Source organism: Peromyscus eremicus, chromosome X (assembly GCF_949786415.1).
Source record: "Peromyscus eremicus chromosome X, PerEre_H2_v1, whole genome shotgun sequence".
NCBI lineage: Eukaryota > Metazoa > Chordata > Mammalia > Rodentia > Cricetidae > Peromyscus > Peromyscus eremicus.
Genome location: NC_081439.1, coordinates 87,310,331 through 87,327,994, shown reverse-complemented (window position 1 = coordinate 87,327,994; position 17,664 = coordinate 87,310,331). Strand labels below are relative to the sequence as shown.

General features: G+C 38.2%; 1 protein-coding gene across 1 annotated transcript; it reads right to left on the bottom strand.

The window, feature by feature from the left end:
• Positions 1–5,439: 5,439 nt before the first annotated feature.
• On the bottom strand, positions 5,440–7,211 carry LOC131900128 (coiled-coil domain-containing protein 1-like). Its single transcript, XM_059251505.1, has 3 exons — positions 6,374–7,211; positions 6,080–6,283; positions 5,440–5,466 (listed from the first exon to the last, which is right to left on the bottom strand). Exons 1-3 carry the CDS (start codon positions 6,983–6,985, stop codon positions 5,440–5,442), a joined length of 843 nt encoding a protein of 280 aa, XP_059107488.1. The 5' UTR covers positions 6,986–7,211.
• Positions 7,212–17,664: the final 10,453 nt, after the last annotated feature.

Here is a 17,664-nt window from a genome sequence, read left to right as displayed (position 1 = left end):
TAGATTACAGGCAGAAGCCCTATACCCGGTATTTTTTATGTGAGTTCTCAGGATAAAACTGAGAGTCTAAGACTTTGCAAAGCAAATCCTTTTCAAATTAAGCTATGTCCAGCCTTATACTGTATTTTGACTAATTATGCTTTACTTATTCTTGCTTTAGTTTGAGATTTCTTTACATATTTTTAGTATCTTAAAATGGAAGGTACAATAATTGTGCAGAAGTCTATCTTTTAACATAGGCACTTGCAGTGATGATCATTAATTTAAACACCACTTAACATACAATTGCTACATTTGGATATATCATGTTTTGTTTTCATGTATATTAAAATGTTTTCTAATTTCCCTTCTGACTTTTCTCCTTGACTCTTAATTATCTAAGTGTGTGTTATTTATTTGCAGACATCTCTTGGAGAATTAATAAATAGAATATACAAAGTTAAAAACAAAGCATCAAAAAAACCACTGAGTCAAAAATTGGGCTTTAGCTCTTAACAGTATTCTCAAAGGAATATCTATCTATCTATCTATCTATCTATCTATCTATCTATCTATCTATCTATATTTATATATATTTATATAATACAATATATATTATATTTGTAACATAATATCTATCTATCTATAGATATCTATAGATAGATAGATAGATAGATATTATGTTACAAATATCGTAAACCGTGTTCAACATCTTAGGAATCAGGGAAATGTAAATTAATTTTTTTAAAATTTTCTAACTTCAGTTACAATGGCTTAAAAATGATTAAAAATAAAATGACAACAAATGCTGGTGAGGCTGTGGGGGAAAGAACAGCCCTTATTCTCTGTTAGTGGGTATGTAAAATGATGCAGACATGATGGAAATCAGTGTGGATTTCTAAAAAGAGATTTAATGTATAGACAATCTCTAGTGTTCCCGGGCATATATCCAAAAGACTCTCGGTCCTGCAATAGAGATACTTGCTCATCAGTGTTAATGGCTGCTTTATTCACAATATCCAAGAAATGGAAAAAGCCTGAATATCCATCAACATATGAATGGATATTGAAAATGTGGTACCTACGTACAAAGAAATTTTATTGATCGCTAGATAAAAATGAAACTATGAAATTTCCAGGTTAATGGATAAAAATGGAAAAAGAAATATGGGTAAGCCAGGCCCAATAAGAACAAATGCTGTATGTTGTCTCTCATATGTGGATCCTAGCAGCAAAGTTTCTGATTTGTGTGTTTAGCTTGGAGTACATGTAGAGGCTATGAAATTATAAAGAGAGGCCATGGGATGGAAGGAGAAAGTGAATAAAACATGGGATGATAGAGTACAGTTCATATGAAGGGACAAAAGAGAATAATGGAGAAGGTTTAAGTTGGGAGAGGACGGATGGAGGACTAGGGTAGGTGTTGGCATACCAGGAGGGAGAGCTATCTCCAAGAATGCTTGAAAAGGTCACATAGAAACCTATTATTTTAAAAGCTTCCTTATGTATGTATGATCAAAAGGGTTTAAATTGAAGTTGCCCTATGTATGGGAATAATGCAGCTCTGAGAATCCATAGTGTATCAAACAAAAAGCCTAGTGCCAAGTGTGAGAGAAACCCTTCAAGTTGTGGTCATAGGCATCCCAGAGACTCCTGGGTCAATTCAGGCTGTTGTGGTTGCTTTTGGTCATCTATCAGAACTTAAGAGTCAGTCCCTACCATCGAAGACATCACACAATTTGGTCATAGGACATGAAAACAAATCAAAACAAATCCAAGGGATAGTGACCTGGAAGATTCCTCCCAGCTGGCCAGCTTACATAGTGCTAGAAGGTACTATGCACGCTAGTAGGGGGAAAAAGTTTTCAGTAATCTTACTCAACTGTGATTCTGTGGGCCACCGTAATGACTGAGCTAACTAGATAAGTTCATTGGTGCAAAAGGGCCAGGAATGTTATGGTTATAAACCAAGGCTTTGTAATTGGAATTAAAACCCATTTCACAGAGGGACTTATGCCTGGCCAAGAATCCATGGTTGGGGAAGTCACAGGCCCTAGGAGAAAACCTACTACTCTCATTATGCTAAATAGGCATAGTATCAAATCACCTACTAAATGCTTGTCATTACACCCAAATATCAGTATACTTCTTACAATGCATCAGAGAAGCTCCCATTTGTGTTGGATGGAGAATAACGCAGAGACTCCCAAGAGGAAAAAGTTCAGAGAAGCAGTGACTATGAAGTGGTCAGCCCTAAATAGGAGAATTATATCTCATTCTCTCCCCACCCAAGGTCCAGAGGATATTATGTAAGAGGGGGCAGAAAGATTGTAAGAGACAGAGATTAGGAGGACTGCTGCAAAATAGTGTCTTCTAGACATGACAAAGCCATTGCATTCATCCACCCACAGCAGCTGTGGTTACCTTCCTAAGACATGCACAGAATTAAGAAGGTGGATATTCCAGCAGGGATTGTGAAAGGCCTCATCATTCCCCACTTCTAGATGAAGAGCTATTGGCAGTTGGTGACTGTTAGGGGAGGGGCAGTTGGTTTCTGTAGGGTGTGGCTTGTGATAGGTTTCCCAAGCTCCAGTAAATGTCCCCACAATCATGACTCTGCTGAATATAAAAACAGAGGACATGAGGTTTAAGGCATGTTGGGGGTCCCTGTAAGAAGGTGGTCGTGAAGAGAAGAGTGTAGATATAATTGAAAGACATTGTATACATTTATGAAATTACCAAAAGATAAACTTGAAAAAAATATTTGATATTCTAAACTGAAGTTCTTTTCCTAAGTAATCTCAGAAGAGGCCAAGAGATTTGTTTAACACAAATTGCTAACTGGTCTTATTAATTAAAAAAAAAAAAAAACAACAACCCAGAGTCAGATGTTGGGATGAAAGCTGAGAAATCAGAGTGATAGAACAAGCCAGCCACAACTTCTTACCACTAGGAAATCCTCTGCCCAATAGGGAGCTACTTCCTGAATACTCATGCCTATATACCATTCTGTGCCCTCTCATCTTACTTCCTCTCTCCACCCAGGTACATCACTTCATATTTTGCAGCTCTATCACTTCTTATCTGTCTGTAGAGACCTCCATACCTTTAGGGTGAACTAGTTTTGGAATTAAAGGTGTGTGCCACCATATCTGTCTCTGTTTCCAATGTGGCCTTGAACTCAGAGATCCAGATGAATCTCTGCCTCACAAATGCTAGGATTAAAGGTGTGTGCTACCACTTTCTGACCACTATATTTAATATGGTCACTGGTTTCAAACTCTGATCTCCAGGCAAGCTTTATTTGTTAGAGCACAAATACAATATCACCACAGGTTTGTGGCTATACTTCCTGTAGGGTGAAAAGAAAGTCAATATAATTCACAGAAGATTTGTAAGGAAGTCTTAAGTTATATGAGCAGAAATTCCTAAACTAACCAATTTTATCAATGAAATCTCCTCAGTGACATTAAGTTAAATGCCTATTTGGACCCTCCTCTCAATATGAATGTGACAAAGGGCTTACAATGTGTCTCTGTGCCATGTGCCTGCCATAAATATATCAAATTCCTGATAACATGTACTATGTAGATTATATTATTTTTAGTTAAGTTCTAATGATTGTTTAGTTGTATATATTTGTGGAGTATAGTGTGGTATTTTGGCACAGGTAATTATATATAACGTTTCATGATGAAATCAAGGTAATTCACACCATCTTATCAAACCTTTGGATTTCTGTGCTGGGATCCTTAAAACTTTTCTTCTCTAGATTTTTAAAAAAATATTTAAAAAGTTGTTTTAGACTATAGCTATCTTTTTATGCTATAAAATACTGTAATGAATTACTTTCTCTGTTGTATCTTAGTCCTTATTATCTCATCACTGATAATGTGTTTCTAAATGTCAATATCAGTGACACAAAATGGAATTCTGTGTACATTAAGTAAGCTATTTTTTGTAAGAAATGTTTATCAAGTATCTACCAAGTGGAAAAATACAATGGTGGGTGCTTTAAGAAAGATGCACAAGTCAAACTTTTAAAAGGTCAAATAATTTAGAAAGTTGACCACTAGAGTAGGATATAGGCACACATGTGAATAGTGCTACTTAATGTGGTAAGATGAGATGTGTTCCCCTAGAATACAACAGAAGGTATTAAGGCAAATGAGTAACTATGAAGCTTGAAATACCTGTAGAACATAGCTTTCTACCCTCAAAATCGTGTCCTTTCTCCTCTGATCCCTAATCTGGTTATATCCAACTACTTTTTTTTCCTTAAGGAAATTCCAGTTGTTGAACATTTTTTTTAATTGACCCTTCCTATTTTTCATTTTTCTTCAAGAAACACTGTTCATCTACACAAAGGTATAGTGAGAACTTCCTGTATACACCCTTGAGCTAACCTAAGTGATGTACTATGGTGCTGTTGAAGTCAACCATGTACTTCTATCCAGTTAAATACTTCCTTTTTCTTAAAAATATATCTAGTAATCCTAAATAGGTATTTTCATTCCCATAGAAATTTCTCTGCAACTACATAAGCATGCATCACACATATTCACTTTACTGTATATGTACTTGTAGTTATTGCTTTACATTTTTAAATTTTATATGCACATTGTAATGTATCCAGAAATTAGCTTTTTCCTTTCTATATTTTTCTCCACTACACTATCCAATATTTGCCCTTTTAGGTCTTTCTCTGTGTTTTAGACCTTTTGGAATTGTAGTATTTCCATGTACCATCCCTAGATGTATCCAGCATCAGATATTTATTGTTTTATTCAATTTATTTTAAAGGGTCTCAATTCAGTGATATAACCTTGGTCCAATCTCAGTGAAGCAGTACTCTACATCAGAAGTTCTCACACTACATTGACATGAAGGATAAACTAAAGGTCTTCAGAAGCTGTGCCAGATCACTTTGAGAATTTACTATCAAACACATCTTGAATGGAGCTAAGGAGTTGGCATTGCTCACCAATACCCAGGTGCTGCTGTGGCTGTTGTTGTCCCATGTGTTCAAGTGGCCCAACTTGCTTGCAGACAACCTGGGTCACTTGTCAGTTTCTGTGAATAAAGTTCAGACTTTGCTAGACCTCCATGTCTGTTTTCTTTTTCATAAGTGGGTTAAACTTAGTAATGGAATTTATTGAGAGTGTAATTGGAAGACTGAAAACAGTTAAAAGTAATCGGCTTCAATGACTGGTAGGCTAATACAAAAAGAAATGGACATTAATCAACTTGAGTTTGTATTATTGACAAAAGACTCTCGCAATTATTCATTTCAAATTATATTTATTTTTAATTGAAGAATATTTAAACAGTTTGGGAAGTTTTAAGTGCATATATTTGGATGAGGAATATTAGATGAGGATCACTGATGGTACCTTTGCATGTGTTAATGAATGTTAGATGATCTCAAATCCAAAAAGAACCGATTCATTGATTCTATGGTTATCCATGGCTTCCTTTGCCCTTAATCTGTAGGAAGAATAAGAGATAATTAACAATTGTAAAACATTGATATGAACCATATTTTAAATCTTAGGAAAATAGTGTACCTTATATCTGTCTGTATTTTTAACCAAAAATTGAACATATTTTCTTCTTAAAACTCAAACACATGTGTATGGCCTGCAAATGAGCTACCAATGCCAACAGATGCTGAATAATAAGCAACTTTGCTAGTGCTTGGTGGCCTTGGTCCCTTTGTTGCAAAGATCAGCAGCTGATAAACTACAGAAGTGCTAGTCAATGACTCACTCTACTAGAACATGTCCTCCTCAGCTTCCTCTGAGCTGTGTAATATACCTTGGAATCCCCTTTCAGGTGTTATAAAAGACAGCCATCCTAGAGGTAGCTCCTTCTATTAGGCACTCACCCTCCCAATTCTATGCTTCCTTTGGCAGTGTCTGGATGTATTGGAGGGTCTTTCCCTCTCCTGAGTAGGTGGGCCTACAAGAACTGAACTTGTCATGCCTTGGGTGAAGGAGAATGTGGTCATTCATAGCATGTGTACACAGGTTAGGGGCATGATGTATTAGAAAAAATGAAATGTCTCTAGAGGGACCTAAAGTCCCATAGGTGAACTCACAGCATGCAGGATCATTTCCTTCCCCTGATCCTCAACCTCATCTTCTCCTCTCTTCTCATATTCATAGTCGTCATCTTTGTTGTCCTCCTCCTCCTCTTCTTCATTATTGTAGTTCTGGTCGTCTTCAGCTTCCTCCTGAACTACTTCGTTCTCCTTGTCGCCATTCCAGACATACCTGTCCTCTTCAACATCAGGCCAGGCTTCCTCGAGAACAGGCCAGATGTCCTCGATATCAGGCCAGATGTCCTCGATATCAGGCCAGATGAACTCAATGCGATGCCAGCGTTCCTCAACATCAGGCCAGATGTCCTCGATATCAGGCCAGATGTCCTCAATGCGATGCCAGCCTTCCTCGACATCGGGCCAGATGTCCTCGATATCAGGCCAGATGTCCTCAATGCGATGCCAGCCTTCCTCGACATCAGGCCAGATGTCCTCGATATCAGGCCAGATGTCGTCTACAACAGGCCAGATTTCCTCGATATCAGGCCAGTCGTCCTCTACAACAGGCCAGATGTCCTTGATACAAGGCCAGACTTCGCCGACATGAGGCCAGATGTCCTCGACATCAGGCCAGGTTTCTTCATCATCAGGGTAGATGTCCTCGACTTTATGGCAGATGTCCTCGACATCAGGCCAGATGTCCTTGATATCAGGCCAGACCTCTTCCACATGAGTGCAGATCTCCTCAGTATCGGGCCATATCTCCTCCTGCCCCGGCTCTTCCCCTATAATGGCTCTCGAGACTGCCTGTGAACGCAGAAATCCTGTGGTTCCATCGATGTCATCAACAGCCTCATGGATTGGCAGCACATGCAGGACACTTTGTCCAGCGTCGTGATCCATCCTACCACCTTCTTGCTCTTGGTCAGGTAATCCAAGGTCCCGCTCTGCAACAACAGACATGGCACAAATTTCCTGCCAATGAAGATCTTACTGAAGCTTCGAGCTTTGAAGGTGTTGGTGGGGATGAGGCGTTGTTAAGGTGACTACCACGAAGTGGAGAGAGGCTGTTGGCCTCAAGTACCTCCTTGGAGGCAGTGAGAACTGCAGGGAAGGTTTTCCACTAGTGAGCAGTTGGAGCTGGTACTTGTAGAGTACCTATAAAAGAAGGGCTAGACAGCACCAGGGAAGAGCCTCCTGCTGAGGCCAACCCCAAGAAGACTGAGAGCCAGATATAAGGGGGCGGAGCCTTGAGGAGTAATAATGGCCCCTCTAACACGTCACCGGAGCTGTAAGCTCATTTGCTGAGACAGAGTGATTGACGTGTATTGTGTCCAATCAGCCATAAAGGTCCTTAAATTCTGGGGACTGCTCAGAATCATACCTTTTTCCCTGAGGCCTTACTGTTTTGGGATACCTTTTAAGGTGATAGGAACCCTGTCTTTTAAATATCACCTTGTCAGTAAAATGATAGTGTATCAATATGAATGAGCTCGGCTGCACTGACTTCTGTTTGACATGGGGTTATGCCAGTATAGACAGAGTTATAAAACTGCTATAGAGGGGCAGGAGAGTTGGCTCAGAAGACCACTAATTGCTCCTCCACAGAATCCAGGTTTAATTCTCAACACTGACATGATGGTTAGCAACCGTTTGTAACTCCAGTTTCAGGGCATCGGGCATCTTCAGGTGTCCTTGGACATTGTACACACATGATGTACAAACATTCATGCAAGAAACAGCACCTATACACATATTAAATGAAGATCTAAAAGACTTTAAAGCCCAGTGATTGTATAGCTCAGGTTTCAGCAGTAGCAAAAATAAAAGAGACAGAAAAAGCCAAATAGTCAACAGTTGAAATGGTTACAGTCAGAACAAAGGGTTGAAAGTGAAAAACAATTAAACAGGACTTGGAAAGTGTATAATTCTCACTGCCAAAATCACAACGATCCTCCCATAAATGCATTCAAAAAAAGAGGAAAAGCATGTTAAATGAAAAAGACAGTCTTCCTAGAATTACCTAACAAAACGAAGAGTTTCTATTTCATTACTCTTTTAGTCTTCCTTTCCTATAATTTTCTTCTGCCACTATCCCATTGACCTCAAATCAGTGGCTCTCAACCTTCCTAATTATGTGAGCCTTTAATACAGTTTCTCAAATTGTGGGTCTCCCAATCACAAAAATATTTTTGCTGCTACTCCATAACAGTAATTGTGCTACTGTTATGAATGTCAATATAAATATCTGTGTTTTCTGATGATCTTAGGTGACCCCTGTGAAAGAGACATTCTACGAAAACGGTCATGACCCACAGGTTGAGAACCACAGCCTTAAGTGGTCATATTTCTTCTTACTCTGCTGTATGACCTAATTTTTATTTCTGTACAGTTTGAGAAACATGGACCAGGAAACAGAATGACAAAAGAGATAACTACTGTATTAGGACAACACAGTGACCTGCTTGGTGTCCTTGTGCCAATCACTCTAAATCATGTGCCCTGCAATGACTATGCATGAGAGTTAATAGACAGTCCCATGAATGTCATATTTACACATTATCCTCAGTGTCTGAACTTTTCATTCTCTTTCCCTTGTCAATGTGTGGTGTCATAACTTCCTAATTATCAATATCACTAGAAACGAAATACTTGTTCTCCCACTCTGTTCTTGATCCAGCTGGGATCTCCCGCTACCCCAAGCTGTCTTTCCCTCGACCCTCGCCCTTTATAACCCGCCCCCCCTCACATCCAGGCTGTTCATGTAGATCTCATCCATTTCTTTGTCATTGGGCGATCCCCTTGTCGTCTGGCAATGGTCGAGAGACAGCCCAAACTGACTTATTCTGGTGATAGGATGGCCAAACACCCTAATTGTCATGCTAGAAACCCCATCCAATGACTGAGGGAACTGGATACAGCTAGGCCCCTGGTGGAGCTCCGGGAGTCCAATTGGCGAGAAAGAGGATGGTTTATTTGAGCGAGAATTGTTGAGACCAAGGCTGGATAACACAGGGACAAATAGCCAAACGAGTGGAAACACATGAACTCTGAACCAATGACTGAGGGGCCCCCAACTGGATCAGGCCCTCTGAATAGGTGAGACAGTTGCTTGACTTGATCTGTTTGGGAGGCATCCAGGCAGTGGGACCGGGTCCTGTGCTCAGTGCCTGAGTTGGCTGTTTGAAACCTGGGGCTTATGCAGGGTCGCTTGGCTGGGCCTGGGAGGAGGGGACTGGACCTGCCTGGACTGAGTCTACCAGGTTGATCCTAGTCCTTGGGAGAGGCTTTGCCCTGGGGGAGATATGAAAGGGGGTGGCCTGGGGTGAAGTGGAGGGGGCAGAGTGGGGTGAATGGAATCTGTGGTTGATATGTAGAATTAAATCATATTGAAAAAAAATTAAATTAAATTAAAAAAAATCAAAGTGAAGGAAAAAAAAAAGAAACAAAATACTAAAAGCTCTCTGAAATCTCCAGGTTTCTTCCCCTTTCTGATTGTGTGGCAGTAACTCTAATTGTGCATTTTCAAAAGGTCCTTTTGTGCCTTCAGGAGAGTAATGCTTTCCTTTGCCTACTGATCCACTTCCACGAGGGCACCAAAATTGCCAGGTGGTAGCTGGAACATCCAATTCAAATTTTGTGCCTTAAAAGACTTTCCTCATAGGAATGAGGGAGATTCTAAAATGTCATAGATGGCAACACTATGTGAGGAAAGCCAGTTTGGTCCACACCTCTCCACCACCACACATCAAAACTCGTTGTTGCTGCACACTGGATTGTGAAGGTACAGCACCAAATATCAGTTTCAGGTTTGGGACAGGAGTGAAGAGCCACAGCTATTCAGTGTTAAACCTAAACTGCTGTTTTAGTGACCTTGTTCTATTTGATGAACGGAATTATGTCAAATGTGATGGAGTCACTAACAACCACAAACCTACCTTATTCAACTTGGATGTCCTCTAACACCAGACTACTTTCCATTAAAACTGGGAAAAGGAATTAATATGGAGTCACTGACCTCCTAATGCAGTGGGTCTCAACCTTCCTAATGCTATGATCATTTAATAGAGTGCCTCATGTAGTGCTGCCTCCCCCTCCAACCATAAAATTATTTCTTTTGCTACTTCATTAGGATAAATTGCTACTGAGCCATTTATCAGTTCCAAATCTATCAGAAATAGGTGTTTTCGGATGGTCATAACCCGCAGGTTGAGAACCACTGTTCTACTGCTTATGCCATAATATCCATAGTGAAGAAAGTAAATGAGGCTTCATGCCCACTGTCTCTAGGGGGAAAAACAGTGGACCTAGGGAATAGTAATCACATTGCTGTGTAGACACAAAAGTCACTGTATCATCCTGAAGAAGACAGTTCTCTTAGTGGTTCAAGAAAAGGTTCAAGCTATGCTGCTCTCAACAGTAAAAAAGAATGATGCACATTGCAGACGCCATTCCAATTGACAATGTAAAGCCCGTCCGTGTCCAACTCCACAACATATGCAAGCATATAACACAATATCAGGGTACTTTAGCTTGAGATTATTTATGACATTTGGTTTGGGTCAACTCTACACTGGTTTGGTAATCTCCATAGGTGCTGTTTCTATGTAGATATAGAACATACAACCAGCATGACATAGTCCAAGTCTATTCAGGCATCAGGAGATGCATATGAATTCCCTTAGAGAGCAGGTAAGAATGACAAAATCAGTCACATGAGAAATACTGCTTTTGCCCCTTAACTGAAGTAAACCATAGGGTGGTTAACCATGCTGGGGTACTGGAGCCAAGAAACCAAAAACACTGATTTCGCATCATTTTGCAAACTCCCTGTAGTCTACAGGTCTCTATCACAGGGGGTATGGGAGTGTGTCTGTCAGCTTTGTATTCCTGTGATTAAATGATCCAGATAAATATTTAACAAGGATTGAGGGTTTATTTTGACCTGTCATTTCAGTCCATGGTTTTGGCCCTGTTGTTTTGGGCCTGTGGTGACAGAGTAAATTGTGTTGAGGATATGTGATGGAGGAAACCAGGTTCACCTTAGTATGGCCAAGAAGCAAAGTGGTAAAGTGTAAGAGGCATATGCCCAATGATTTAAGTTCCTTACTATAGGCTACCACCAATAATGTTCTACAGAATTCCAGTAAAGATCTACACCCTACCTATTTAGTCTCCACCTTATTTACATAGTGTCTTTGAACTACTCTGGTAACCATTTCTTCTCCCTTTATGTACCTATAGCCGAACATGTCTACACGGGTAAATGGCCAATATGATTATTGCACAATGGTAGCATTTTTAATGGTGACCAATGTCTCCCATTGCTGCTGATGTAGACCTCTATTGCCTTCCTAAGTTCTACCAACCAATCATTATCACTGTGATTTGTAATGAACTATAACCAACAACCAAAATCAAGTGAAAGAATATAGGTTGGTATCACCACATACTAAACTGCCTCCTAAAGTTGATGACAGATCTTTCAGTTTTTGTATAAACAGTATGATATTTCTCTTTCAAAAATTCTGATAACCTGTTTTCTCTCTTTCTTTCTCACTTTCTCTCTTCTCTCTCTGTCTCTTTTTATCCTTAGCTATATCTCATTGCTATATTCATTCTATTCTTATTGATTTATAGATGAATTGTTTCAATAATAGTTTTTTTGGTTATATTGATTTTTGTTTTGTCCTTAGATACTTGGTTTTTAAATTTTATTTGCAAGTGTGTGTGTGTGTGTGTGTGTGTGTGTGTGTGTCTGCCAGTTCCTATGTGTGATCATGCATATATATCCCAGAGATAAAGCAAGTTTTCTGAGACAGGGTCTCTTACTTGCCTACAATCCAATGAATAGGCTAGACTGCTTGACCAGTGAACCCTAGATTACAGGCAGAAGCCCTATACCCGGTATTTTTTATGTGAGTTCTCAGGATAAAACTGAGAGTCTAAGACTTTGCAAAGCAAATCCTTTTCAAATTAAGCTATGTCCAGCCTTATACTGTATTTTGACTAATTATGCTTTACTTATTCTTGCTTTAGTTTGAGATTTCTTTACATATTTTTAGTATCTTAAAATGGAAGGTACAATAATTGTGCAGAAGTCTATCTTTTAACATAGGCACTTGCAGTGATGATCATTAATTTAAACACCACTTAACATACAATTGCTACATTTGGATATATCATGTTTTGTTTTCATGTATATTAAAATGTTTTCTAATTTCCCTTCTGACTTTTCTCCTTGACTCTTAATTATCTAAGTGTGTGTTATTTATTTGCAGACATCTCTTGGAGAATTAATAAATAGAATATACAAAGTTAAAAACAAAGCATCAAAAAAACCACTGAGTCAAAAATTGGGCTTTAGCTCTTAACAGTATTCTCAAAGGAATATCTATCTATCTATCTATCTATCTATCTATCTATCTATCTATCTATCTATCTATATTTATATATATTTATATAATACAATATATATTATATTTGTAACATAATATCTATCTATCTATAGATATCTATAGATAGATAGATAGATAGATATTATGTTACAAATATCGTAAACCGTGTTCAACATCTTAGGAATCAGGGAAATGTAAATTAATTTTTTTAAAATTTTCTAACTTCAGTTACAATGGCTTAAAAATGATTAAAAATAAAATGACAACAAATGCTGGTGAGGCTGTGGGGGAAAGAACAGCCCTTATTCTCTGTTAGTGGGTATGTAAAATGATGCAGACATGATGGAAATCAGTGTGGATTTCTAAAAAGAGATTTAATGTATAGACAATCTCTAGTGTTCCCGGGCATATATCCAAAAGACTCTCGGTCCTGCAATAGAGATACTTGCTCATCAGTGTTAATGGCTGCTTTATTCACAATATCCAAGAAATGGAAAAAGCCTGAATATCCATCAACATATGAATGGATATTGAAAATGTGGTACCTACGTACAAAGAAATTTTATTGATCGCTAGATAAAAATGAAACTATGAAATTTCCAGGTTAATGGATAAAAATGGAAAAAAAAATATGGGTAAGCCAGGCCCAATAAGAACAAATGCTGTATGTTGTCTCTCATATGTGGATCCTAGCAGCAAATTTTCTGATTTGTGTGTTTAGCTTGGAGTACATGTAGAGGCTATGAAATTATAAAGAGAGGCCATGGGATGGAAGGAGAAAGTGAATAAAACATGGGATGATAGAGTACAGTTCATATGAAGGGACAAAAGAGAATAATGGAGAAGGTTTAAGTTGGGAGAGGACGGATGGAGGACTAGGGTAGGTGTTGGCATACCAGGAGGGAGAGCTATCTCCAAGAATGCTTGAAAAGGTCACATAGAAACCTATTATTTTAAAAGCTTCCTTATGTATGTATGATCAAAAGGGTTTAAATTGAAGTTGCCCTATGTATGGGAATAATGCAGCTCTGAGAATCCATAGTGTATCAAACAAAAAGCCTAGTGCCAAGTGTGAGAGAAACCCTTCAAGTTGTGGTCATAGGCATCCCAGAGACTCCTGGGTCAATTCAGGCTGTTGTGGTTGCTTTTGGTCATCTATCAGAACTTAAGAGTCAGTCCCTACCATCGAAGACATCACACAATTTGGTCATAGGACATGAAAACAAATCAAAACAAATCCAAGGGATAGTGACCTGGAAGATTCCTCCCAGCTGGCCAGCTTACATAGTGCTAGAAGGTACTATGCACGCTAGTAGGGGGAAAAAGTTTTCAGTAATCTTACTCAACTGTGATTCTGTGGGCCACCGTAATGACTGAGCTAACTAGATAAGTTCATTGGTGCAAAAGGGCCAGGAATGTTATGGTTATAAACCAAGGCTTTGTAATTGGAATTAAAACCCATTTCACAGAGGGACTTATGCCTGGCCAAGAATCCATGGTTGGGGAAGTCACAGGCCCTAGGAGAAAACCTACTACTCTCATTATGCTAAATAGGCATAGTATCAAATCACCTACTAAATGCTTGTCATTACACCCAAATATCAGTATACTTCTTACAATGCATCAGAGAAGCTCCCATTTGTGTTGGATGGAGAATAACGCAGAGACTCCCAAGAGGAAAAAGTTCAGAGAAGCAGTGACTATGAAGTGGTCAGCCCTAAATAGGAGAATTATATCCCATTCTCTCCCCACCCAAGGTCCAGAGGATATTATGTAAGAGGGGGCAGAAAGATTGTAAGAGACAGAGATTAGGAGGACTGCTGCAAAATAGTGTCTTCTAGACATGACAAAGCCATTGCATTCATCAACCCACAGCAGCTGTGGTTGCCTTCCTAAGACATGCACAGAATTAAGAAGGTGGATATTCCAGCAGGGATTGTGACAGGCCTCATCATTCACCATTTCTAGATGAAGAGCTATTGGCAGTTGATGAGAATTAGGGGAGGGGCAGTTGGTTTCTGTAGGGTATGGCTTGTGATAGGTTTCCCAAGCTCCAGTAAATGTCCCCACAATCATGACTCTGCTGAATATAAAATAGAGGACATGAGGTTTAAGGCATGTTGGGGACCCTGTAAGAAGATGGCCTTAATGAGAAGAGTGTAGATATAATTGAAAGACATTGTATTCATTTATGAAATTACCAAAAGATAAACTTGAAAAAATATTTGATTTTCTAAACTGAAGTTCTTTTCCCTAAGTAATCTCAGAAGCGGCCAAGAGATTTGTTTAACACAAATTGCTAACTGGTCTTATTAATTAAAAAAAAAAAAACAACAACCCAGAGTCAGATGTTGGGATGAAAGCTGAGAAATCAGAGTGATAGAACAAGCCAGCCACAACTTCTTACCACTAGGAAATCCTCTGCCCAATAGGGAGCTACTTCCTGAATACTCATGCCTATATACCATTCTGTGCCCTCTCATCTTACTTCCTCTCTCCACCCAGGTACATCACTTCATATTTTGCAGCTCTATCACTTCTTATCTGTCTGTAGAGACCTCCATACCTTTAGGGTGAACTAGTTTTGGAATTAAAGGTGTGTGCCACCATATCTGTCTCTGTTTCCAATGTGGCCTTGAACTCAGAGATCCAGATGAATCTCTGCCTCACAAATGCTAGGATTAAAGGTGTGTGCTACCACTTTCTGACCACTATATTTAATATGGTCACTGGTTTCAAACTCTGATCTCCAGGCAAGCTTTATTTGTTAGAGCACAAATACAATATCACCACAGGTTTGTGGCTATACTTCCTGTAGGGTGAAAAGAAAGTCAATATAATTCACAGAAGATTTGTAAGGAAGTCTTAAGTTATATGAGCAGAAATTCCAAAACTAACCAATTTTATCAATGAAATCTCCTCAGTGACATTAAGTTAAATGCCTATTTGGACCCTCCTCTCAATATGAATGTGACAAAGGGCTTACAATGTGTCTCTGTGCCATGTGCCTGCCATAAATATATCAAATTCCTGATAACATGTACTATGTAGATTATATTATTTTTAGTTAAGTTCTAATGATTGTTTAGTTGTATATATTTGTGGAGTATAGTGTGGTATTTTGGCACAGGTAATTATATATAACGTTTCATGATGAAATCAAGGTAATTCACACCATCTTATCAAACCTTTGGATTTCTGTGCTGGGATCCTTAAATCTTTTCTTCTCTAGATTTTTTAAAAATATTTAAAAAGTTGTTTTAGACTATAGCTATCTTTTTATGCTATAAAATACTGTAATGAATTACTTTCTCTGTTGTATCTTAGTCCTTATTATCTCATCACTGATAATGTGTTTCTAAATGTCAATATCAGTGACACAAAATGGAATTCTGTGTACATTAAGTAAGGTATTTTTTGTAAGAAATGTTTATCAAGTATCTACCAAGTGGAAAAATACAATGGTGGGTGCTTTAAGAAAGATGCACAAGTCAAACTTTTAAAAGGTCAAATAATTTAGAAAGTTGACCACTAGAGTAGGATATAGGCACACATGTGAATAGTGCTACTTAATGTGGTAAGATGAGACGTGTTCCCCTAGAATACAACAGAAGGTATTAAGGCAAATGAGTAACTATGAAGCTTGAAATACCTGTAGAACATAGCTTTCTACCCTCAAAATCGTGTCCTTTCTCCTCTGATCCCTAATCTGGTTATATCCAACTACTTTTTTTTCCTTAAGGAAATTCCAGTTGTTGAACATTTTTTTTAATTGACCCTTCCTATTTTTCATTTTTCTTCAAGAAACACTGTTCATCTACACAAAGGTATAGTGAGAACTTCCTGTATACACCCTTGAGCTAACCTAAGTGATGTACTATGGTGCTGTTGAAGTCAACCATGTACTTCTATCCAGTTAAATACTTCCTTTTTCTTAAAAATATATCTAGTAATCCTAAATAGGTATTTTCATTCCCATAGAAATTTCTCTGCAACTACATAAGCATGCATCACACATATTCACTTTACTGTATATGTACTTGTAGTTATTGCTTTACATTTTTAAATTTTATATGCACATTGTAATGTATCCAGAAATTAGCTTTTTCCTTTCTATATTTTTCTCCACTACACTATCCAATATTTGCCCTTTTAGGTCTTTCTCTGTGTTTTAGACCTTTTGGAATTGTAGTATTTCCATGTACCATCCCTAGATGTATCCAGCATCAGATATTTATTGTTTTATTCAATTTATTTTAAAGGGTCTCAATTCAGTGATATAACCTTGGTCCAATCTCAGTGAAGCAGTACTCTACATCAGAAGTTCTCACACTACATTGACATGAAGGATGAACTAAAGGTCTTCAGAAGCTGTGCCAGATCACTTTGAGAATTTACTATCAAACACATCTTGAATGGAGCTAAGGAGTTGGCATTGCTCACCAATACCCAGGTGCTGCTGTGGCTGTTGTTGTCCCATGTGTTCAAGTGGCCCAACTTGCTTGCAGACAACCTGGGTCACTTGTCAGTTTCTGTGAATAAAGTTCAGACTTTGCTAGACCTCCATGTCTGTTTTCTTTTTCATAAGTGGGTTAACATTAGTAATGGAATTTATTGAGAGTGTAATTGGAAGACTGAAAACAGTTAAAAGTAATCTGCTTCAATGACTGGTAGGCTAATACAAAAAGAAATGGACATTAATCAACTTGAGTTTGTATTATTGACAAAAGACTCTCCCATTTATTCATTTCAAATTATATTTATTTTTAATTGAAGAATATTTAAACAGTTTGGGAAGTTTTAAGTGCATATATTTGGATGAGGAATATTAGATGAGGATCACTGATGGTACCTTTGCATGTGTTAATGAATGTTAGATGATCTCAAATCCAAAAAGAACCGATTCATTGATTCTATGGTTATCCATGGCTTCCTTTGCCCTTAATCTGTAGGAAGAATAAGAGATAATTAACAATTGTAAAACATTGATATGAACCATATTTTAAATCTTAGGAAAATAGTGTACCTTATATCTGTCTGTATTTTTAACCAAAAATTGAACATATTTTCTTCTTAAAACTCAAACACATGTGTATGGCCTGCAAATGAGCTACCAATGCCAACAGATGCTGAATAATAAGCAACTTTGCTAGTGCTTGGTGGCCTTGGTCCCTTTGTTGCAAAGATCAGCAGCTGATAAACTACAGAAGTGCTAGTCAATGACTCACTCTACTAGAACATGTC

Bases quoted from the DNA above. Each gene is read 5' to 3' on its own strand.
- LOC131900128 (XM_059251505.1), bottom strand. From the start codon at position 6,985: ATGTCTGTTGTTGCAGAGCGGGACCTTGGATTACCTGACCAAGAGCAA. The intron at 6,284-6,373 runs GTTGAGGAACGC...CCTGTTCTCGAG, and splicing joins TCGAGGACATCTGGCCTGAT to GAAGCCTGGCCTGATGTTGA. The intron at 5,467-6,079 runs GTGAGTTCACCT...TTCTTCCTACAG, and splicing joins AGGAAATGATCCTGCATGCT to ATTAAGGGCAAAGGAAGCCA.